Source organism: Sminthopsis crassicaudata, chromosome 2 (assembly GCF_048593235.1).
Source record: "Sminthopsis crassicaudata isolate SCR6 chromosome 2, ASM4859323v1, whole genome shotgun sequence".
NCBI classification, from domain to species: Eukaryota; Metazoa; Chordata; class Mammalia; order Dasyuromorphia; family Dasyuridae; genus Sminthopsis; species Sminthopsis crassicaudata.
In genome coordinates this window covers 310,841,909-310,867,034 of record NC_133618.1, presented here as the reverse complement: position 1 = coordinate 310,867,034, position 25,126 = coordinate 310,841,909, and the positions used below count along the sequence as shown (strand labels likewise).

The 25,126-nt window shown below is 39.7% G+C and overlaps 1 protein-coding gene across 17 annotated transcripts in view; it reads left to right on the top strand.

The window, feature by feature from the left end:
- The window catches only part of TMEM63C (transmembrane protein 63C), a 132,141-nt gene extending 107,629 nt beyond the window's left edge, over window positions 1-24,512 (top strand). For 11 of the 17 annotated variants that reach the window (XM_074289905.1, XM_074289913.1, XM_074289907.1 and 8 more), the window contains 10 exons: window positions 724-877; window positions 2,433-2,539; window positions 7,041-7,127; window positions 10,648-10,713; window positions 11,715-11,877; window positions 12,186-12,291; window positions 14,803-14,970; window positions 16,050-16,162; window positions 16,841-16,918; window positions 20,774-24,512. In XM_074289905.1, coding sequence (XP_074146006.1) covers window positions 724-877; window positions 2,433-2,539; window positions 7,041-7,127; window positions 10,648-10,713; window positions 11,715-11,877; window positions 12,186-12,291; window positions 14,803-14,970; window positions 16,050-16,162; window positions 16,841-16,918; window positions 20,774-20,980 — 1,249 coding nt within the window. In that variant the 3' untranslated portion in view covers window positions 20,981-24,512. Of the gene's footprint in view, window positions 1-723; window positions 878-2,432; window positions 2,540-7,040; window positions 7,128-10,647; window positions 10,714-11,714; window positions 11,878-12,185; window positions 12,292-14,802; window positions 14,971-16,049; window positions 16,163-16,840; window positions 16,919-17,229; window positions 17,385-20,773 lie in introns of those variants that run through there. The other 6 variants (XM_074289917.1, XM_074289919.1, XM_074289918.1 and 3 more) reach the window with 6 other exon arrangements.
- Window positions 24,513-25,126: the final 614 nt, after the last annotated feature.

The window sequence follows — 25,126 nt, the reverse complement described above, 5'->3', positions numbered from 1 at the left end:
GAAAAACTACACAGAGCAGAACTATCTCCTAATATAAGTGGTCTCTGCTTTTGTTGAAGACATTTTAGTACAACCAGGCCATTCCAGGGCTGTGACTATTCTTGGCTGAAGTTGTGACAGGATTATGTAGATTTGCAGTAGTCCTGTCCTCAAACTCCTTTACACACTAGCTATATTATTCATATTTTTATGGCAACTCTGAAAGGAAATTGGATTAACTCAGACAATATAATACCTTCCTGGAAGAAAAAGAATTCATCTCAAAATCTTCCTTTCCTTTTAGGAAGGGACTTAAAAACTTATCCAGAATAAATAGAGGAACAATAGATAGATAGATAGATAGATAGATAGATAGATAGATAGATAGATAGATAGATAGATAGATGATAGATAGATAGATAGATAGATAGATAGATAGATGATAGAGATAGATAGATAGATAGATAGATAGATAGATAGATAGATAGATAGATAGATAATAGTTAAATAAATGTTATCGCCGATAAACTTTAAAGAATTTAGAGTGCCTATGGACCAGTGCAGGTAGGAATATGTAAAGGGGAGGAAACTGCTCTGGGGGTATATGTGCCAGGAGGCACTTGGAACTTGTAAGGACACACAGAATGGAATGGTCCTACCTCATTTAACATAAAGGAAACCTATCATGGGTTTAGTCTGTTCCTTCCAGAAATTTTGTTTCACATCTCTTCTTACATCCCTTAGGGAGCACCTATCCGTCCGTGGATTTCACTGGTGGGCACGTTTCTTACTTATCAATATTTCCCTCTTCATCCTGATCTTCTTCCTCACCACACCAAGCATTGTTATCAACACCATGGACATGTTCAATGTCACTCGACCCATCGAAAAACTCAAGGTGCTCCTTCAGCTTGAACAGGGAGGAGTGGGCAGGAAGTGTGGGTGGGAATGGTAGGAAGGCATCCCAGGGAAAGAAGTTGGGTTGTGGTAATCCCACGGAGGAAAATGTACTCAGGACAAGAATTCAAAGGGTGATTGCCCATTTACCTTGTAGTCTCTGAAGGTTTAACTCAGCAATTAACAGAAAAGTTGATAGTTTTCTTCATTATAAAACTGGGGTTCTTAACCTTTTCATATAGACATCTTTAGCAATCTGGTAAAAGGAACATTTTTTCGGGATTCCTCAGAATAATGTTTTTAAATGCATAAAATAAAATACCTAAGATTAATAATGAGAATAATTGGATTGAAATGCAGTTATCAAAACTTTAAAAATTCAGGATATCTTCAGATTGAAGGTTGAAGTTGGGAAAATAGGACAAGGACTATACATTTATTTCAAAGTCAGTATAAGCAGGTTAACTTCCAGTCAGGAATCAGCCTTTGGATCTGGCTTAAACCCAGAAGTTTATGCAGAAGTTGTAGCAAGGATGGTCAGGTAATTTGGGAAATTAGGTGTCACTAGGCTTATACATTGGTGGTAATTAGGACAAAAATTAATAGTATTGCCTCAGTTTAAAAAAAAAGTTGGGCACATCTATCCTAAAGAACAGGGAATGCCCTGGCAAATTTTACAGCTGGCTAAGCTATTGATCACTACCTGGAATTCTCAAGTCAAGTTTCGATAGAAATTAAGTTTGATGGTTTTCCTAAACCCACAAGATACTTGGCTTTCACCTTTTTATTCCCCCATCCCTGAAAATGGTCCCACACCTCCCTTCCAGAGGACAAGAACATTAAAAATATTTGTAGTTCAATGGGACTCTGAAGAATTCTTAATCCCATGTCCAAATTTCTATACCAAAGTTTAAAAACCATCTCTCTCTCCTCCCTTCTCCCAACATTATATATCTTCACATAGACATAGACACAGATACACACACACACACACACACACACACACACACACACACACACACCTCTCTATTCAAAGGTCACACCCTCTGCATAGCACCAGACATAGCTCATGCCATGCCATTTCCCTGGATAAATTGTCTAACAATCTCAGGAGCCAGTTGCACTTTCTGGGAAATAAAGAGGGGGTCTTTGTAGGGTTAGCCACCCCATACAGTGATAATCATCACAATGCTGGAGTTATGCCATTACATAACAAAAAATAGGGGGGAGATAGATTCAAAAGTAGATTTAGGGTCATATAATATGCCTAAAGTGTGCATATGTGGGAAGGCATGGAAATAAGGGAATGGAAGAACTAGATCTAGTGACAAAAGACCAGAGTTCAAACTTGGCATTGCTGCTTACTAACTGTGAACCAAGCATTTTCTTCTGCACCTATAGCAAAGTTCAGTGAGTGGGAAAAATGTGTGGTAGAGTATGTGGCTGAAAGCAAAAAAGAGAGAGACTCATGCATGTCCCCATGTGGGGAAGATAAATTCATAAAGAAAGCAGTACTCCCCACTAATCCAATTCCTACTATATCTCATTTGTTACAGAATCCCATTGTGACCCAGTTTGTCTCCTCCTTGCTAATGTGGGCTTTTGCTGTGACCCTTCCCTTCATCGTCTACTCTTCCTCCTTTTTGGAGGCACACTGGACTAGGTGAGTCCAGCCCTTTCATTTTATTACTGTTGTTGTTAATCTAGCTCTGACTTTGGCCTTGATCATATGAACTTATATTCCATTCTCTGATCTTACTTCTTAGCCTTGTTTTGCCTTAGTCCTGAATAAGAAGATACCTCCTGAGACTACATTAATGCCGTCTATCATATAATAGCTAACATATATATAGCACTTTAAGATTTGCAAAACATCATCACAACAAACTCATCTCATCATCATAACATGTGTGATGAGATAGTTACAGATGGAAACCATGTTCTTTCCTAAGTCATCTTTTCTCCATTACTCCTTTTTTATAGCTCATCTACTATGAGATGTCCAAGTGGAACTGGCCAGCAATAACTATTACTGCTTACGGGCTGCTGTTTGTCCTTTGTTCTCAAAGAGGACCACGATATCAAGAAGGAGATGGCATACCTTGCAAATGAATTGGACTTAAATGAAATGTGCAAAGTCACCAGCCTCACTCTCTCTGGAGATATCTGGGTCCAATGGCAAGATAAAGTTCAGAACATCTGCAGCTCCTTCCTTCCTTCCCTCCTTTCTTCCTTCCCTCCTTTCTTCCTTCCCTCCTTTCTTCCTTCCTTCCTTCCTTTCCTCCTTTCTTCCTTCCTTCCTTCCTTTCCTCCCTCCCTTTCTTCCTTCCCTCTCTCCCTTCCTTCCTTCCCTCTCTCCCTTCCTTTCTTCTCTCCCTCCCTTCCTTTCTTCCCTCCCTCCCTTCCTCCCTCTCTCCCTCTCTCCTCTCCTTCCTTCCTTCCTTTCTTCCTTCCCTCCTTCCCTCCCTCTCTCCTTCTCTCCTTCCTTCCTTTCTTCATCCTCTTCTCTCCTTTCCTTTTTTCCTTCCTTCTTCATTTCCTTTCTTTTATCCATCCTTCTCATTCTTTCCCTCCCTCCTTCTCTCCCTTTCTTCTCTCCATCTATCCCCATAGCATATCATACCCTTACCTACAATTGCTCTGCCCAAAGTAATATAAACTCTAAGGGTCTTCTTTTCCCGGATTGATTTTTTTTACCTCATTTTACCCTATTTTGCTTCATTTGTTACCTAACTTTAACCACTGAATGGGTATTGCCTCAGTCAAACTGAGATCTGGGAAAGATCTTAACCTAAAAAGGCCATAGTTTCCCAATTGCATCCAGGGCTATCTTCAGTCATCCTAATCTATACCTTGCCACTGGACCCAGATAGTTCCAGAGAAAAAAAGTGAGGCTGCTGACTTTGCACAACCCTACCTCACTTAAATCCAATTCACTTGTAAGTCATGGCATGACATTCCTGATGTCATGGTCCTCTTTGAGAATGAAGCCAAACAACAACCTGTGGGTAGTAGGCCCAACTGGCCAGTTCTAGTTAGGCAATGCAGCTTCTTTCTTATTTCCATTCTTCATTCCTTTCCTCTTTTCTTTTCCTCTTTCCTCTTTTCCTCCTTCCTTCCTTCTTTCTTTCTTCCCTTCTTCCCTCCCTTCTTTCCCTTCTTTCTCTTCCTCCTTCTTCTCCCTCTGTCTACATTGGGTATCATACCCTTACCTGCAGGTCCTCTGCTCAAAGAAATATAAATCTTGATCACTGAAATCTCACAAGATATCTTGGGGTTCATGGATTAGTTTTCTTAAGGACAATGTCTTAAACTAAAATCAATCTGGCTCTCATTGATTAACCAGCAACAGGTCCCACCCAGCTCAAGCCTCATTTGGTCACTACTTGGGCCCTGAAGACTCAAGTGAGTGTAAATAGCAACTATTTCTGTTTTGGCCAGAAACTCTAAGGGTCTTCCCCTCCCACATAATTTTGACAAGGTGAAAGACTATTCTTTGCCTTGTTTTTTTACCTATCCTTAATCACTGAATGATCATTGTTCCAGTCAATAGTTTAAAATAGCTCAGTCTTAGCTTATAACGGGTAAGCTCTCCCACTGAATCTGAGGCTATCTTTAGTTGTCCTGAACTATATCTGGCTCCAGATGGCTCCACTGGCTCCAGAGGAGAAAGTGAGGTTGTTGACTTTGCACAGCCCTCTTTTACTTAAATTCAATTCATTTGCAAGTCATGGCATCACCTTCCTGATGTCACATTCTTCTTCAAGAACAAAAAGCAAACTTCCATTACAACAACCTATTATGACATAGATGCTATTATTATTATTCCATTTTACAGATGAGAAATCTGACACTGAGAGAGCTTAAGTGACTTACCATTTTAGTGGGAAATAGAAGATTGCTGGAGGTAGAAGTTAGGTGATAAAAATAATTCATCACCTGATCAGAAGTAGAAGATAAAATCAAAACACTAATTTTTTCCTACTTTACATATTGATAAAAATGCAAATGAAATTATTAAGTAATATTAATGAATTCTTTTTTTAATCCCTTCTACTTTATAGTAACCTATCTCCTTCACTGTATATAATTCTTTCTTGTTACAAAACAGTTAAACAAAATAAATAGACATATCAGACAAAGGTCGAGAATTGCAAGGGAACTAATGAAAAAAAAGTCAGAGGAAGGTGGTCTAAGTGTACCTGATTTAAAGCTATATTATAAAGCAACAGTCACCAAAACCATTTGGTATTGGCTAAGAAATAGACTAGTTGATCAGTGGCATAGGTTAGGTTCACAGGACAAGATAGTGAATAAAAATAGCAATCTAATCTTTGACAAACCCAAAGATCCCAAATTTTGGGATAAGAATTCATTATTTGACAAAAACTGCTGGGAAAACTGGAAATTAGTATGGCAGAAACTAGGCATGGACCCACATTTAACACCACATACTAAGATTAGATCAAAATGGGTCCAAGAGTTAGGCATAAAGAACGAAATCATAAATAAATTGGAGGAACATGGGATGGTTTACCTCTCAGACTTGTGGAGGAGGAAGGAGTTTGTGTCCAAGGGAGAACTAGAGACCATTATTGATCACAAAATAGAACATTTTGATTACACCAAATTAAAAAGTTTCTGCACAAACAAAACTAATGCAAACAAGATTAGAAGGGAAGTAACAAATTGGGAAAAAATTTTTACAGTTAAAGGTTCTGATAAAGGCCTCATCTCCAAAATATACAGAGAATTGACTTTAATCTATAAGAAATCAAGCCATTCTCCAATTGATAAATGGTCAAAGGATATGAACAGACAATTTTCAGATGATGAAATTAAAACTATTTCCACTCATATGAAAGAGTGCTCCAAATCACTATTGATCAGAGAAATGCAAATTAAGACAACTCTGAGGTATCATTACACACCTGTTAGATTGGCTAAGATGACAGGAACAAATAACGATGAATGTTGGAGGGGCTGTGGGAAAACTGGGACACTGATGCATTGTTGGTGGAGTTGTGAAAGAATCCAACCATTCTGGAGAGCAATCTGGAATTATGCCCAAAAAGTTATCAAAATGTGCATACCCTTTGACCCAGCCATACTACTACTGGGCTTATACCCCAAGGAACTACTAGAGAAGGGAAAGGGTCCTGTATGTGCCAAAATGTTTGTGGCAGCCCTTTTCATAGTGGCTAGAAGCTGGAAGATGAATGGATGTCCATCAATTGGAGAATGGTTGGGTAAACTATGGTATATGAATGTTATGGAATATTATTGTTCTATAAGAAATGACCAACAGGAGAAATACAGAGAGGCTTGGAGAGACTTACATCAACTGATGCTAAGTGAAACGAGCAGAACCAGAAGATCATTATACACTTCAACAATGATACTGTACGAGGATGTATGCTGATGGAAGTGGATTTCTTCAACATAGAGAAGAGCTAATCCAATTCCAATTGATTAATGATGGAAAGAACCAGCTACATCCAGAAAAGGAACAATGGGAAATGAATGTAAACTGTTATTTTTACCTTCTGAATCCAATTCTTCCTGGGCAACAAAAAATTCGGTTCTACACACATATATTGTATCTAAATTATACTGTAATATATTTAACATATATAAGACTGCTTGCCATCTGGGGGAGGGGTTTGGGGGAGGAAGGGAAAAAATCTGAATAGAAGTAAGTGCAAGGGATAATGTTGTAAAAAATTACCCATGCATATGTACTGTCAAAAAATGTTATAATTATAAAATAAAATAAAAATAAATTTAAAAAAAATAAAATAAAATAAAAAAATAAATAGACATATCAGGCATACACATAGCCAATTATTGTGTTTCTGTGGAAAGGAAGACAACAAATAATTTCTCCCAAATGGTCCCTATAGTTTGCTGTCCTTATAGACCCTACTTTCTATGAAAAAACATGAACTTCTTTGATAGATTGACTAGTTCAGTAGAAAGCTATCATTGCCTGTTGCTACCTATGAGTTAGTTTTAAGAAAAAGATAGGAGATACTGAGGTCTTATGATAACTCAGACTTCAGTAATAAGGTCAGTTCTTCCTCTTTCTCTTTTAAGATTGTGCAAAAATTTAGTCTCTTGATTCTCTTTGCTTCTTCCTCATTTGCCCTCTTTTTGTCCCCTAGGTCACACCGAAATTTGTTCACTGTATATAAGTGTTACTTCTTCCTAGTGTTCATGGTGATTATCTTGCCTTCATTGGGCCTGACCAGGTAGGAAACCACATACAGACCTCTTCATTTTCTTAACTGATTCTACAAAGAGATTGAGTCATCCATCTTCCTGCCCAACACAGAGACGCAAACACTATAAATCAATTCATTGAGTCTTTATTGGAATGTACTATGTGCCTACTATAGTTCCAGATACTGTGAGAATCATAAAGTATTGATTTTAGGGAGTTTATAATCTATTTAGGGACATATAACATGTTAATATGTTAAGTTATATTACTATGCAAAAAAAAAAGAAAAAGAAAGAAAGCTTAATTTTTTCTTAGCATATCCTAATGTATGCAGTGCTCAGAATAAGGGAGATGATAGTCCTTGGACAAATAACATCCTAAGTAATGAATTCAATTGTGGGTACCGCATTTAGCATGATACATTAACATTTAACTTAGGATTATAGTTAGAGCATAGTAACTAATATGTCAAAGGTATTCAACCTTCTCATACAAAGGTTAAAGGAGCTAAGGTTCCTTTAGGAACCTTTCCTTAGGAAAAGGTTAGTTCCTTTAACATTGTTGGGCCTAGAGAAAAAAAATTAGAAGGAAAATTGTTTCCATTTTCAACTATTTGTAGAGTCATCATATGAAAAAGAAATTCTTTGAAATTCTAGCAGTTACCAGGAGTCCACACTGATGAAACCTATTACTCACATCCTGACAAAAGGAAGGTTGTAGACTCAAGATTTATTTATTAAATAAAGACCTTTCTGAAGGATCAATGGACAGATTTACTTTGTTTGATTAATTATATTTGTTACATGGGTTTTTTTATTTTAATGGGAGAGTTGAAAGAAGAGGGGGAATAAGGATAGGAAAAAAGTGGAGGAAGAGGAGGAGAAGAAAAGAAAATAAGAAGAAAAAGAGAGAGAGAAAAGAAAGAAAGAAAGAAAGAAAGAAAGAAAGAAAGAAAGAAAGAAAGAAAGAAAGAAAGAAAGAAAGAAAGAAAGAAAGAAAGAAAGAAAGAAAGAAAGAAAGAAAGGAAGGAAGAAAGAAAGAAAGAAAGAAGGAAGGAAGAAGGAAAGAAAGAAAGAAAGAAAGAAAGAAAGAAAGAAAGAAAGAAAGAAAGAAAGAAAGAAAGAAAGAAAGAAAGAAAGAAAGAAAGAAAGAAAGAAAGAAAGAAAGAAAGAAAGAAAGAAAGAAAGGAAGGAAGGAGGAAGGAAGGGAGGAAGGAAGAAGGAAGGAGGAAGGAAGAAGGAAGGGAGGAAGGAAGGGAGGAAGGAAGAAGGAAGGGAGGAAGGAAAGAAAAAAGAAGAAGAAAGAAGAGAAGAAAGAAAGAAGGTGGAGGAGGGGAGGAGAAGAAGGAAGAAAAGAAAGAGACAGAAAGAGACAAAATAAAAGAAAAAGACAGAGAGACAAAGAAAGAAAGAGAAAGAAAGTAGAAGGAAGGAAGAAAGGAAGAAGAAGGAAGGAGAGAGAAAGAGAGAAGAAAGAAAAGGAAAGAAGGGGAAGAAAGAAAAGGAAAGAGAAAAAAGAAAAGATGATTCTATGAAGAATTCCCATGTAAGGAAATTCTTACCTACCAATACAGCTTGATATATTCTCTGTAACTTGGAATCTCAGGCAGTTGCCTAGAGATTAAGTGGTTAGGCTCACCTGTCTGAATTGACAATATTAAATTCTGAACTTGAAATCACATCTTTTTTACTTCAAGGCTGGGCTGTCACTCTTATAAGAGACCAATAAATAGTACTTCTGCCTGCTTGTCAGAGATAAGTGAGTCCCACATTAGGTAGGTCAGTTGAGCTAGATGACTTGGGATGGAGGTAGAGGTGCTTTTCAGAAATATGAGCCTATGAGTTGAAGGGCTTCAAAAAAGGGAAAAGAAATTGTTGGCTAGAGTGGTCAGAAGAATTGTAGAGATGAAGGAAGAGCTGAGGTTAGCATTATTAGGCCTGAATAAGCAAAAAGATGAGGAAGCAGGATGTTCTAAGAGTATCCAAGAGTACTGGGTCTATATCTCAAAGAGATCATTAAAAATGGAAAAGGACCCACATGTGCAAAAATGTTTGTGGCAAGGAACTGGAAACTGAATGGATGACCATCAGTTGAGGAATGGCTGAATAAGTTATGATACATGAATGTTATGGAATATTATTGTTCTGTAAGAAATGATCAGTGAGATCATTTCAGAAAAGCCTGAAGAGTCTCACATTAACTGATGATAAGTGAAGTGAGTAGCACATTGTATACAACAACAAGCAGCAACTCTAATGGGCTTGGCTCTTTTCAGCAATGAGGTGATTTAGTCGATTCCAATTGATTTGTGATGGAGAAAGAGGACAATGGGGCCTTATTATAGATCACAACATAGTATTTTCATCTTTTTTGTTTTTTGCTTGCTTTTTTTTCTTTCTCATTTTTTTTCCTTTTTGATCTGATTTTTCTTGTGCATCATGAAAATTGTGGAAATATGTATGGAAGAATTATATATGTTTAATATATATATTGGATTACTTGCTCTCTAGGGGAGGTAGTAGGGGGAAGGGAAGGAGAGAAATTTGGAACACAAGGTTTTACAAGGGTGGATATTGAAAACTATCTTCACATATATTTTGAAAATAAAAAGATATTAGTTTTTTTAAATAAGTGAAAAATGTTTCAGTATGCAAAAAAGAGTATCCAAGAGTATTGGAAGAGGATGGGCAGAGAGACATGGACTTTGAAAAGAATTTTGGATATTTGGGGACATTGAAGAGATATACCTAGTGGAATCACTATTATTTTAACATAAGGAAGAGCTGAGACCCAAAAGATGGAAAAGCAGGAGTAATGAGATTGGGATGGCAATTCCTAGTTTGAAATACACATGTGAGAAATTCACACTGGGCCATTTTTTTTTTTGGCAAATGGTAAATTTATTTTGGGGAATAGGTTACAGACAAAATGAAGGGATACAATAGACACCAGGAATGGAATGGTAAATATGAAATAGAGTGGAAAAGCATATGAAAGACAAGTTGTGGAACTCACAATTACTCAGTAGAAAGGAAATACTCCATGAGGCCTGAGTATGCCATTTAGTGGCAGCTTGGATCCATAGAGGAGTTTAACAGACTAACCAGAGTTAGCTAGAGTGAGGAGAAAGATATCAATAGAGGGAAGATACTATGAGGAAGAGAGAGTAAACTCATAGTGGGCTTAGTCCTGAAAAGAACTTAACAAAAATCCTCATCATAAGCAGATCTTTTTATAGGGAAAATACAACCTTGAGGTTTCTTAGGGAAGTAAAGGTGGAAACTCAGAAGGAAGGGGTATCAAGGAGCCAGATGGAATGCATCTGACAGATCAGGTCCCAGAACTATCTAAAGATATGCTAATAAATATCTCAAAGGTTGTTTAAAGATGTTCCATCCTTACAAACACTCCATACAAACAGGATAATCTGGGAATTGGTTATATCTGATAATAATCAGATGAGACTTCTTCCTGACAGGAAGATAGTCAATAGAAAAATGGGGTATTTGATCTTCTGCTCATTTTTGTATTCCTATTCTTCCTTTAAGTTTGGATCTTTTCTTTCGATGGCTCCTTGATAGCACTTTTTTGGACCACGCAGAGCTGAAGTTCCAGTGAGTACTCATGGCCATTGCCTTTTTGGTATGTTTACCACATAACATATTTGTAGATATATAGTGTTGGTATATCATTCCAAACATGTATGTTCATCCACCCAAGGTTATATGTTTGTACATACCTGTACAAGTTTATAAATGCATGTATATATTTGTATGTGTACATGTATGTGCAACAGTAAGGGAAGGTCTGTACTTATACATATGTGCCCTTGCCCTTCCTCCAAATGCCACATTTACAAAGAGCCACTTTTTCATCTAAGTAGCTAGAGGACTCAATGGATAGAATGCTGGACTGAATTTGGGGAGACCTAGGGTCAGATTCTTCCTCAGGCACTGTTACTTACTGTGATCCTCACCTAGTCATTTAATCTCTTTCTGGAATTATAATAGCGCCCTTCTCCCAGGATTGTTCTCATAGTCTCATAGTCAATAAACATTTATAAAGGATTGCTAAATGCCAGACACTGTGCTTAGCTGGGAATACAAATAAGAAAAAGGAAGATAGTTTCTGTCTTCCAGAGATTGGGGGGAAGGGGACGGAGAAAGTTAGGGGAATGATGTTTATGGAGTAGTTGATGGGAAATGAAGTAAGCTGAAAAATTGGGAGCCCTCTGTAAAGGGAGACTTTGGGAAGAACTTATTGTTCCACTCTGGCCCTCCAGTCAAAGGGGAGAAGCATCTGAGAGTACGGAAGAGGTTCTGAGGCTCAAATATAATGTGCTTAGTACAATACCTAGTGCATAGTAGGTCTTTAATGTTATCTTCCTTCCTTCTTTTATTGTGTGGGGAACATGTCTATAAAATATTTTTCTCTTCTTCCTGTCTTTCTGTGTTTACCTCCTCTTTTTAATGTCTTATTTTCTCTTCCTTTTCCTATTTTGATCTTGACTTTTACTTCCCTTTCTAATTTTTTCCTCTTCTACCTCCTCTTCCCTTGCTTTTCCCTTCTCTTAACCACCACAACCTTGTGCCATCCTGATTTCTGGACCCTGCAGGTGTGTGTTCCTTCCTGACAACGGGGCCTTCTTTGTTAACTATGTCATCACCTCCAGTTTGATTGGTACGGGCTGTGAGCTGCTGCGTTTAGAGTCCCTTCTCTTCTACAGTATACGCCTCCTCTTCTCCAAATCTGAAGGCGAACGAGTGAACATCAGGCAGGTAAGAGACCTCTACCTGCCGTCCTCACTCCCACCCCCAGCAGCCTAAATAGCCTCTGTTTCTGCCTTTCTTGCATGGAAAACATAGCTTCCCTTCATTACCCTGAAGAAGGCGTTGTGAGAAAGCGGCTGAGGCCCTCAAAAGAAGGGATGGTGAGCGGGGTAGACGCGGAAGTGACAGTGACACTTGGGACAGCCGCCTCTAGGGACATGGGTCTAAAAGGCAGGGCAAAAGAGCAAGAGAAACAGCCATAATGGAGGAAATTCAAAGCCCTTTTTTGTAATAAGAATGCATCTTTTCTGCCTTAGAAACAAGTCAGAACTTTTGAGTATGGACGTGAGTATTCCTGGATTTCTTGTGTCATCGGTGTTGTGATGGCATATAGCATCACCTGCCCCATCATTGTTCCATTTGGTAAGTTCTCCTCCTGAGGGAGGAGGGGATTCAATGGCTAACTCTTGTCTCTAGGTTCCTCTAAGATGTCTCAGATTAGTCACATAAGCCAGTGATTACATGGTATTTCTGAGGTTTGGTAGCATCTTAAGTTACATCATAAGGGGCGAGTGGGACTAAAGGGAAGCTTGGTATTGATCATTAGTTCTGTTTCCCCAACACTGAAGCAGTTCAAGAACCGTAGATTTGCCTCTCACAGGGGCCTAGACCAGATTTTTATTAGAAATAGTCCTATCCAGTCTCTTATCTTCCAGTCCTCAACAGTGACCTTTTTCCTCAGAAGCTGACCTGGAGAAAGAGAGAACAGGGAAAAGTGGAATAACATTTGACTTTAATTCAATTCCATTTCTTTTGAGTGGCTAATCACAAATCCACAACTCTCCATGGTTCTCCCAATCTCCCCTACAAACTTTTGTCTATCTGGATGTACAGCACTGATGAAAATACCAGAAAGCCCAATATCACTTTCTTACATTCCTCACCTATCTCTTTTTCTTTGTCCTTCATTTTCAAACCTATTACTCTAGTGAACAGCTTTTGTGTGTCATGGATCTCTTTGGCAGTCTAGTGAGCAAAGCCTGTGGGAGTGCTTCTCAGAATAATGTTTTTAAGTACATGAAATAAAATACATAGGATTACCAATGAGTCTATTATATTGAAATATAATAAAGAAATTAGTGAGAGGGAAAGAGAAGAAAGGAAGGAAGGAAGGAAGGAAGGAAGGAAGGAAGGAAGGAAGGAAGGAAGGAAGGAAGGAAGGAAGGAAGGAAGGAAGGAAGGAAGGAAGGAAGGAAGGAAGGAAGGAAGGAAGGAAGGAAAGAACGGAGGGAGGAAGGAAGGGAGGGAGGGAGGAAGGAAGGGAGGGAGGGAGGAAGGAAGGAAGGAAGGAAGGAAGGAAGGAAGGAAGGAAGGAAGGAAGGAAGGAAGGAAGGAAGGAAGGAAGGAAGGAAGAGAGGGAGGGAGGGAGGAAGGAAGGAAGGAAGGGAGGGAGGGAGGAAGGAAGGAAGGAAGGAAGGAAGGAAGGAAGGAAGGGAGGGAGGGAGGGAGGAAGGAAGGGAGGGAGGGAGGGAGGGAGGGAGGGAGGAAGGAAGGAAGGAAGGAAGGAAGGAAGGAAGGAAGGAAGGAAGGAAGGAAGGAAGGAAGGAAGGAAGGAAGGAAGGAAGGAAGGAAGGAAGGAAAGGGAGGGAAGAAGGAAGGAAGGAAGGAAAGGGAGGGAAGAAGGAAAGACAGGAAGGAAAGGGAGGGAGGAAAGAAAGAAATGGAGAAAAGGAAGGGAGGGAGGGAGGAAGAAAAAAAAGATAGGGAGAAGAGGAAGGAAAAAGGAGTTTGATTCTAGGTTAATAACCAACCCCTGCTCTAATCTATCCCTCCTCTCTGTCACTATCTCACATCCTTTCCTTTCCCTTTTTTGCCTTTTCTTACTTTTTCTTTTCAGTAGGTCAGAAGAGGTATACTACTCTGGTCTGTTAATCTAGCTACTTTTCCCATTTTCTTAACTGTTTTTGCCTCTAATGTCTTGAGGGAAGGATTAGTACTATTGTTCCTTTTTCTGTCTGCCTTTATTTCCCCTCTACCTCCCAAATCAAGGCTGATCTCTGGAAAGGTCAGGAGGTGGGAAGGAAATAAGGTTAGATAACTGGTCAGTAATGACTATAGAGGAAGGCAAGAAGAGGATTATCAACCCTAAGGCAAAATTCTTATGGTATAAACTATAGAAAATAGAGATTTACTTAGGTCCAGGTGAACCACAAGCCTTTCCTATATTTCTTGTTCCCCATATCCAAAAGTTTTTTATTCCAAAAAACATGTTATTCCAAAAAAAATTTATTTTATTCCAAAGTCACCAGTGACTCAAATATTCATCACTATTACCCCCAAATTGGGGTGGGACAGGAGGAATAGTCTCTGTTCCATTGAAATACCTTAAAGGATAGTGGTGGGGCTTAAATTACTAACTTCACCAAGCTGACCAAGAACATTCCCATTAACATCAAGTCTTCTAGGGGTAATCTTGTTTCCTAGCACAAATTTAAAGGGTCAAAAATTTATGTTATCCTCAAGATGAAAAGTGAAAGATACATTTTAACATATCCTGTGCAGAAATTTATTTTGTTTGGTGATACATTTATTATGAGAGTTTTGTTTTTCCTTTTCAGTGGGAGGAAGAAGAGGGTGGGAAATGAGAGGGAAAGAAAATAAATGCTTATTAATTGAAAAAGAACATAAATTTAAAATTAAATTTAAAATGAAAGTTGTCCCTAAAAAACACCATCAGGCCAATGTTTTGCCTGTCTTCTGAGGGAAGTCTGGGGCATCCATCTCTAAATGGATCCTAATTTTGATTTCTTAAGTTGGGGTGTTTGGGAAAGTGTTCAGAAAGGGAAGGGGAAGGGAAGTAGGCTTGCACTGTCTGAACTGCCTCTTAATGGTTCTCTCTTCTATTCTTCTTCCTCTTCCCTTCTCCTCTTCCAGGGCTGCTTTATATTTGTATGAAGCATATTACTGATAAGTACAACTTGTATTATTCCTACGCCCCTACCAAGCTTAGAGAAGACTTCCACATGGTGGGAGTTTACCAGGTGATCCTGGCGCCCATCCTTTCTATGTTCTGGCTGCTCTTCTTCTCCATTATCCGTCTAGGTAGGGCCAGAAAAAAGGCTTGTGTGTCCTGTTCCTATTTCTCTCACCATTTCCAACCCCAGTCCCTAAAGTGTCCTGACTTTGTGAATAGTTGGTACCTAAAGTAAACTAACTCTATGGTCTTAGAAAATATTAATAGGGAGTGGAAGGCTGAGTAGGTTGTACTTAAACCACTACAAATTTCAAATGCTTTTATTGAGTAAAGCATAGGGATGTATTCTAGACTCTTGGGATTACCAAAAATTATCCAAGATTATTGTCCTTGGAAGAGAACAGGGGAACATGAAATGACATTAACAGAGATAGTACTTCTAGATTGGATCACAGTAAAGAAAGGTTGAGTCTTGAGTCAGGATTTAAAAGAGAGAAAGAAAATTTTTATTATAAAGAAGGGATTCTCTGGGGAAATGGAAGAGAAATTTAGATGATAGAAAACCCAGAGATATCAATAAAATGTAGTTTAGTTCAAGGAATGACTATATAAATAAATAGATAGATAGACAAGTAAATAGGTGAATTAAGAACTGTGTAAACATACAAAAAATACATGGATAAATAAGGACACATTTTGGTAGTTCAGATTAACACGATTCCCATATTTGTCTAGTTCCACTTGAGAAGAGGGAGAAAATATATGCCTTTGAGTGCAGACAAATCTGGAAATACACCAAACAAGATTGAATTTGTGTATTTTGGTCAGGTAGAATGGCATAATAATCGGGTGCCTGCTTTTTTCCCTAGAGATTCAAAGAGAGAAGACTGTGCACCTTGGGGTTGGGAGGATAAGGAGAAGATTCCCTTCCAATGTTTTCAGGCATTTAACCAGCCAAACAATCAAATATTTAATGAGCATCTATTACATGCCCAGTACTGTGCTAATCATGAAGGTTCTAAGTCAAGTGCTTAGGGTTCCTCTAGAGATATTTGGAGGGTATGGATAAGCTTCTGCTGGGTAGATTGTTTTCTCAGATGGCACCTGAATTATGGTCTTGGAAGCTGGTTGAAGGGGTTGGAATGCTAAGGGGAAGGATAATTATCTGTGAGCTTAAACTCCATGATACTTCTCTCTCCCATTGTAGGAGGCTTTCATCCCGTCACTATTTTTACCCTTATGATGCTCTTTGCTTCCATCGTGACTTCCTTCATTGGTCTTTGCTTTAAGAAGGTTTGGAAGAAACGGCGTGACACAGAGGTGAGCCTAGTGATCCCTTCTTTCCTCCCAGGATTCTGCCTCTCATTTACCCCTTCCTGACCTTCCTCTTTTCTGAAGAATTGTTCCAATTTTGGACTGAAGAGTAGAAGAATTCTAAGAAGAGGACTTTGATCTATTCTATACCCCTTCTCATTTTTTACTCTATTTGTATACTACCTATAAACCAAAAGGATAGCCATCCTGTTCATTTGGATTTGATAGTCCCTCTAGTTCACTTAAGTTTTGGGCAGGGATTCATAATTTCATGATCTAGAGGACAAACTATATTGATCTGTGATTTTAGCAATCCTAAAACCAGAAGGGAAGAAAAGTTTAGTACTTTATAAACTATTTCTTTTCCCTCCCCACCAGGCTACCAAAGGAGATTAAAATAGGTTACCAATTATGTTTTCCCCTAAGTTCCCCTCCAAAATGGTCCTTTAGAATGGAAAAAAGCCCATAACAAAGGCTGTATGCCCTGTCCCACCCCAGATTCTGCCATCTCTTTCAGGAACAGTTTGCCAACCATGCTTTCTTCTCTGGATTAGAGAAATAAACCAAGAAAAAAAAAAACTTGAGAGCTAAGAGGGGGCCACTGAATTGGAGGCCAAATATCCCAACCAGTTCTGAGCAACGAGGTCCTCATATTCTAATTCCATTGTCTTCCTTTCTCTGCAGCAGACAGAACAATCAGATTCAACCTCTAGTGATTTCAATCTCCGAAGAACCATTTCTTCCTCTCTCTACATACAAAATGTGAGTCATGTCCCTGCCCACTGGGATGTGAAAGAGGCTGGGGAGGACAGGGGGATGATGAGTTCTTGAAGAACTAGGAGGACCAAGGTCTTAGGATAAGCAGCAAGCAATCACTGCCAAGACCCAGTGAGGTGGGAGAGGGATCCCATGCACTTTCCTCCTCTGACAGACAATGGCTCAAGGGACAGACTCTTATGTGGAAGTCATGGTTAAATGGGAGGAAAAAAATCCCAAGGCAGCTGATTAGAGGTTAGAGGCTTGAGAACTGGAATGGGGGAAGAGATATAGACAGAAGTTCCCTTACCCCTCAGAAAAAGCGTCTAGAATCAAGATTAAAGTCAGCTGTCGTCAATTGAGATCAGGTGCTTGGAGAGCCAGAAAACAGAGCAGAAAGGAGAGAATCAAAGTCTGAACAGAAGGGTAAGATGTGTCTATCATTCTGACAGTAGTAAATTGATCTCAATATTCACAATCTCAAAAGAGAACAACTTCTGTAACTGAGGGGAGAGAACATGTTGGTGAAATAATAATAATCATAATAATAATAGCAAACACACATAGCATTTTTTGATATTCCAGATACTGTACTAAATACTTTATAACAATTACTTCATTTGATCTGGAAGGTTATCCCCATTTTAAACTGAGGTAAATAGAGGTTAAATGATTTGCTCTGAAGCTAGATTCCAAAGTGGGCTCTGAGCTTCTAGGCTCAGAGAGAAGGAATTCTGAATATTGATAAAGGATTAGTCACATATGTGAGGAGCCAAAGAGAGAGGGAGCCTAAATTAACTGTTAATTGAGGATAGGACCTGGGCCTATGATTTCATTAGCATAAAGATGTGCCAGATGTGGACACTTCTCTGAAACTTATCATCTTAAAAAGTTGCCCAGTATCACAAAATCAATATGTGGTAGGGGCAGGATTTGAATCCACATCTTTCAGAACCTAGAGATTATTTCTCTACCCACTAGACTATACTACCTCCCAATCTGCCTTCATACTTACCAATTATGAATCTTAAGTCCATGAAGTTCAAAAGCTATTCTTCTTAATGACTCTTAAAAAATGAAAAACCCTCAGAATTTTGAGTGAAGAAACTACCTCCACTTCCACTCCAAATGCTTTCTGATATAGAATAGTCACTATTATAAAGTCTGAACCACAAACTGCTCTTGAATGAAAATGTCACATGTGAAAACTGTTTTAGTTTGGATCAGCTCATGACAAACTCACCAGTGCTGTCCCACATGGCTGAATATTCACATTTGGCTATAAATAACTTTATCCATAATATAAGTACATATATATATGGATGTATACATATATATTTCTTTATTTATATTCATGTATATAGTATATGTATATGTGTATAAGTGTTTTGTTTATTTATATATATTATGATATTGTATATATTAATATACATAGTATATATGTAAATATTATATACACATTATATTATTACATTATATATTATATATATACACATATATAAGTTCACAGCTACAAGTCCATATATAACTTCATATATATATAGTATACATATATATGTGTATATACATACATATATATATAAGTTCATGATCAGAGCTACCACTTAAACAAAATAAAACATTTATAGGCATCTTAAGTTTTTAAAAGGAGACAATAATAATAACAAATGATAACTAGCATTTCTATAGTTCTTTAAAGGATTGCAAATTGTGTGGCTCACAACAATCTTGAGGAAGTAATAAAATATTATACCTATTTAACAACTGAGGAAACCGAGGTTTGGAAAGAAGGAGTTCAGGCTGGCAGATCTAAGACTTAAACTCAAGTCCAGACCATTCTAATGTCAGTGCTTTTTCCACTACCTTTAAACAGTCTTCACCCTTTATAATACATTGTTATTATTGTTGAAAAATATATTGAGATTGTTTCCTCCCCTGAGACTTCCTCTAATCATTTGTTTTACTGAATAAAACTGACTTCCAGTGACTGAAATAGTGGATATAGAAAGTCGGCCTTCAAGACAATAAGATCTGGGTGCAAGTCACTCACCTTTGACACCTTTGACACATGCTGGCTGTATGATCCTGGATAAGTCACTTAACCACTTAGTCCCCTAATGCAATTTTCTAAGACTATAACTTACAAAGAAAGTGCTGACCTGCATTAACAGGGTGCATCCTCATCTAAGAATTCCTTGGGCCAATGAAATTTTACATCCATTCTAATTGTAAAGTGTGATTGTTATCATCTTCACTTTGCACACATATGCAGCGCAGGCTCCATGGAAATGCAGTTATCGCTTCCACATCACGACTTTCCCCATTGTGGTTTCAATATATCACAAGTCAGTGTGAAGAAATTAAATAGAAAGTTGGGGGAAGTTCTGCAAAAGCACAGATGATGTGTGAAGGCCAGCAGATGAATAGAAAAAGTTCAGAACCTCAAAAAATGTAAAACATACATATAGTTGTGTCTTATTAAAGAAAATGAAAAAATTCAGACTTCTCTGGTACAAAAGCAAGGTCAAAAATTTTTATGCATATTTTCCAGGTCAGGGGGGTGTTATGCCCCTCACCCTGCCACATGGGAGAGAGAACTTTACTATTTAGTTTGCAGTGTAGACCGATCATCTGGCTCCATTTTAAAAATTCCTTCCTTCTTATAAGGACACTAGGAGGTAGATGATATCTCCCTTGCTCTCCTCCCATTAGTCTCTTTAGGGTTCCTTCAGTTAGTGCTGGTTTGTAGCTAAAAGAAAGCTGAAGAATAGAAAACGTCAGATTTGGGATTGGAAGAAGAAGAGAAAGCCTGGAGTAGTGGTTCTCAAGCTATTTCTTCCTCTTACCCACAAACACAAAATCAACAAGGCAGGGAGGGAGGCAGTGTTGCATAATGGGTAGAGAACTTGTCTCAGGCTCCCAAAGACCTGGGTTCAGGTGCTGCCCCTGACACCTGTTGGCTGTGTAATTCTTCTCACTGCCCTAGGGAGTGACATAAAATCAATTGACTAAGAACCTCCTGAGTTCCCTGTGCTAAGGGCTACAGATAGGGATTAAGTACTGGACCTGGGATTTCAGTAAGGAAACTACCTCTATTAAAGCCAGTCAGGACTTTCTTTTGCAATTTGTAATCTTAGAGCTTCCTAGAGCAAGAGCATCAAATTCAAAGAGAATCAGATTCCTATGGCCACATATTGACTTAGAAAACCTCAAATTAATATCTGTTTTTAAATTTAAGTTATTTTGCTAAATATTTCCCAGTTCCTTTTTATCTGGTTTGGGCAGTGGTCGGTTTGTAGGCTACATGCTCCTCAGGGTAGTGAGAACACTCTTTAGCCAAGAACACTTAAGTGATCTATGCAGGGTTGGGCAGCCAGTATGGTAGAGACAGGTCTTGAGCCTAGGCATTCCTGACTTAAAGTACAACTCTCTATCCCTTAGTTACTCTGCCTCTTAGAAGGTTAGAGAGCGCCATCCCTGAGCTCCAGCAATTCACAGCCTTGTAGGAGTCAGAGTAGGAATGGTGGCCAAAAGCTAACCTTGGTGACCATCCTATTGGACAGCTGTTTGGAATTAAAGCTGCAGTTGTTGTGAGCATCGCCTAAATTCTTCCATGACCCCTATGGAATCCCACCTCCCCCTTTGTTTTCAGAAAGAAAATCAGTAACAAAAGACCCCTGAATAAGTTAAAATAAAAGGGCTTAGTTTTGTGGGTAGTGGTCAGGGAGAGGAATTGAACTTAAGAGATTGCATATACTGGGACATGAAGCAAGAGAGTTTAGGATACTGGGAACAAGCTGTGAATTATGCCTGGATATGACTTCCTATTCTCTCTCCCTTTTCTTGTCTGGGGGGGCCCAGTTGTATGTGGCCCCAGTGCTCCAGGAACTAGAGATGAGTCTGACTCCAGCCACCTCCCCGGGCCGCCAGTCCTATGGCACCATGAGCAGCCAGCTGGATGCCTTGGACAGGGAGGATGAAAGTGGGCCACAGAGCCTGGCATCAGAAGTGGAGACTGCTGAGGGCGAATTCCAGGAGGGGCTATTAATGGAAGACCAAAACAAATAAGGATCACCCATCCCCACCACCAAAGGTGCTCCCACACTAGATGGCATGCCAGCATCAAGAGAAGAACATGGCAGGGAGCAGAAGGGTAGATCCAATCTCCCCCTTCCTTTCAACCACATGCCCATTCCCCCAGATCCTCGAAGGCTGCCATTTTTCATCCTGCCTCTATCCCCAAAGCACTGGCAGGTTGATAGATCCCAGGCATGCCTAACTGGCTAGAAAGTGAATCTGGTGGAAGAGGCAGTCCGGACTCCTGGACTGAAAGTACTAGCAACCTCCATGTCTCATAAGGGGATCATCGATGCCCCAGACCTAGGAATTAATATTGGTACTTCCTTAAAAGAAGATGAGAAAAAGAAAGCACAGGTAAAAGGGTCCCACAGGGTCCCTATTCTCAGCAGCCTCTGAAAACTCTTCTCCAATTTGTTTGCCTTTTGGAAGATCTACCACTCAGACCATTCTTTCATCACTCCCACTTCCCCAAAGACCCAAAGAAATCTTGACTGTTCTGTGACCAGCAGAGTTATCAAGAAACAAGAGAATAGACTGGGCTGGCCAACCTAAGAAGAGAGACTTCTTAGTCTCCTCAACCCAGAATCGCAGGAACATGCCTCCTCAAACACCTGAAGTTGGAGGTTTTCACCAAATTAGAACTCATGAGGAAAAATATCCTCCCCAAAGAGAAGGGATTCCTGTGGCCTTGGAGACCTCATCCTAGCCAGAAACTCTATGTAGTTTGAAGGGCCAGAGCCAAGGAGTGTGTTAAGGGAAATCTTTTGAGTTGTCACACGTCTTGCCTCCACTCCTTCTCTTCCTCTCTCTCACCATTTGCTAGATGGCTCTGAGCAGAGAAATGTTGAAATAAAACAGCAGAAGAGAAGTTAAGATTAGAGAACATCAGCCTCCATGCTCAATGGGCTGTCTAAGTAAGGGCAGGAGTCAGTCAGAGTAAAATCTTCAAAATGATATTAGAGTCCTCCAAACATTCGTGTACTTTGGGAAGTAAGCCTTCACCTGAAGGTATTGAAGAATGTAAAACATTGGCCATCCCATTTCCCATTTCCCATTCCCCCGGGACCTAAGCACCTTGGTCAGTTCCAGCAAAATAGACCTCCAGGGTAAAGGTGGCAGCCATGTCAAATATTCCCTGCCAGCTGCCATGGGAGTGTCTCTGGTCCAGGACAGGACTAAAATAACTAGAAGCTGATGGTAAACAGCTCCCACCCAGACCCCAGGATAGTGACCCCACACAGGACATCATATCTTTCCTATGTTCAATCATCTCTCCAAGCTTCCCTTTGCCAGAGGGGACCCAAGTGATGTATTTCTATGCCAAAGGGGAGAGAAGCAGTTTCCTACTTGTTGGAAAGTTCTACCTTTCCCCCATGCTGACCCACAGCCCAGACACCACTGCTGGTGACTGCTTGTTCCAGCCACCTCCATTCCCCAGCCGAAGGAAGCTTATAATGTTGGATGGGAAGCCATCATCCAACTTGGATAATGAACACCTGTTTTCTTAAGTCATGCTGCCCCCATCCATGCTCCCAAGATGGGCTCCCTTTATCATTAATGCTGCTCTCCTCTTGGGGCTAAATCAGTCCAAAGACAGAAGGAAGGGGCAGGAGAAGGACTTGGGGGGAAGGACATTAAAAACTGTCATCTCTGCTGTGTCAACTCCAACACCATGCAGACAGCCCTGGAATGTAATGGGCTGCCATATGTAATGGGCTTTGACAGTACCATCCAAAGGTTGGTACAAGAAGTAAAAAAAAGTTCCTCTGGTTTTGTAGTCAGAGCGTGGGAATGAGCCAAGGAGAGTGGACCTGTTTGTTCCTGAGTTCTGATCTAATGCTTCTCTGTGATGCTGGAGAGGGGAGGAGGAAGAGGAAAAGTGAGAATAGGATACTCTCACTTGGAAACCTGAATGGCCTTCATTTATCGATTCTGAAATTTTCTTGCCAGTTTCTCAATTTTTGAAAATCCTTAGGCCTAAGAGAAATGCAAAAGGTAGCCGGTACACCAGTTTCTAATATAAGGGAATATCCTATTATAATACACACATGCACTTGTGTAGTCAATCCCATTCTGGTTGAAGCTAGAGCTCTGGTGGTGAAAAATGCCCGTATATCCAGAGTGCTTTGAGTTGACCAGGTGATCCTAGAAATGATGGAAAGATTGGAGAAAAGAGGGACTTTATTCCAAAGTGGAACTGAGTTGCACTGAAGGAATGCGGCCAAGAAAAAAAAAGCAAACTGGAAGAGGGGAAGATTATGGCTCACTTAAACTCTTAACAGTAAAAACTAAGCCAAAGGGCTTAATTTTTTTTGTTTAAATCAACTAATGGGTAAGGAAGGATCCTTTCCATTGAAGGGCAGCCTGAAGGATCCAAGTGAGTCCAAAACTGGAGGAGCCAAGTGCTCCTTGGTCTCTTCAGGCTTTCTGCAGGTTTACATCATAGAGTTTGGGAGCTTCAGGACAGATCAGCAGCATACTCAGAAGGTAGCAAGGGGTGCTCATTTCTTAGGCACACTCCCACTTGTTAACTACTTGCTATCTTGATTTCATCCATTCACTGCACCTCATCCTTTTTCCCCAGAATGGAAACCTGAGAGTGAGGGAAAGGAATTGAGTTTTATTTCATGTTCAATTCAAATGGAGTACAAGTCCATAAATGAACAGGGCTACCAGATGCAAACACCACTGGACTGGGATTAGGATTCTGTCCCACCATCACCAACATCTGGATAACAGATTTGATAAAGTCTCTTTTAAGGAGGAAAGTAGTGTGGAGATCTAGGGACTCAAGTGGAATTTGCCTCCCTACCCTTCCTCAGACTCTATAACCCAGAAGTTATTCCTTCCCTTCAAACTCATTCTATGTATGCTTGCACAAATCCAGTCATCCTCCTATTACATTCCCTTTGTTCCTTACATCTGCTATGACCCAAGATATATTTACCCATTTGCTCCTATAGATACATGCATCCAGGCCCCTAAGTTTTTCTTATCTTATCTTCACTGTCTTACATCTGGTCATCCAATTGTTTCTATTCTACATAGGATAACACATCCTCACCACCCTCATATCTATTCCACATATTAAAACTTTAACCTTATATTCTACCCAGTCCCACTTTTCATCAGTCCAACAACCTGACCACCTATGCCTCCAAAACATACACACACACAACCCAATTGAGCATTACTCGGGGTGGGGGGGGGGTAGGAACAAGGTCTGGACTCTGACCTTGAACAGACTACTTTTAGTCTGACTCTGTGGCAGCCATTTCTAATTGGGCATCCTCCCCACTCCTAATCCCACTCTGTGCCCTGGTACAATCCTCCTGGGTTCCACTGCCTTGTCTCTGCACTGTCTCTGGAAGGAAAGGCTTATTAGCATTATGTCCATGGGGACTCTGATGAGGTGTCTGACTTATCCCACTGGCTGCCATCACTCTAGGAATGTGCCAGAGTTCTGTGACCTTGAAATCTATTGCTATAACCATGTCTTGAATAAAACAAACTCCACCCAGTTTCCTGCCTGGCTCTGTTCCCCTACATCAAAACAGTCTGAAAGGGTCAAGACCTCCTGTTTATAGGATAAAACCCTGTCTTGTTGCTTCTAAGAACTGTCCTGTTTTGACCTGTCCTGGTGGGACCATCCTAACAGGGTGGAAATAAGAATGTCTCCTACCAAGATCCAAGAGGCAGCCCAGAGAGAGGGAAGAGAGAAAAGTAGATTTCTAGTGGCAGTCTGGGAGCAGACAAAATTGAGTAGGAAAAGTGGCAAATCTGAGGGGAGGTGAGATATGAGGACAAGTCAAATTCAGAAGGGGAAGAAAGGAAGCAAAAATCACTGAAGTTGCTCCAATTTATATTTTAGTGGAGTGGCCATGCCTCCTCCCTTTCCTCCTAAACAGGCTACAGCTGACTTTGTTCAGGGCTAATAGGACATGATCACTGAGTTGGGAACTGCCTTGGTATGTTTGCCTACTGATATAAACCTTAGAAATCTGTTTTTTCCTATCAGTTTACCACAAACTGAGGCCCAGGGAAATTAAATAATTTGTTCAAGGTCACGTGTAATAGGATTCAAATCCAATTACCTTCTGATGGGCTCTTGAAACATTTGTATGTGGATGTGTA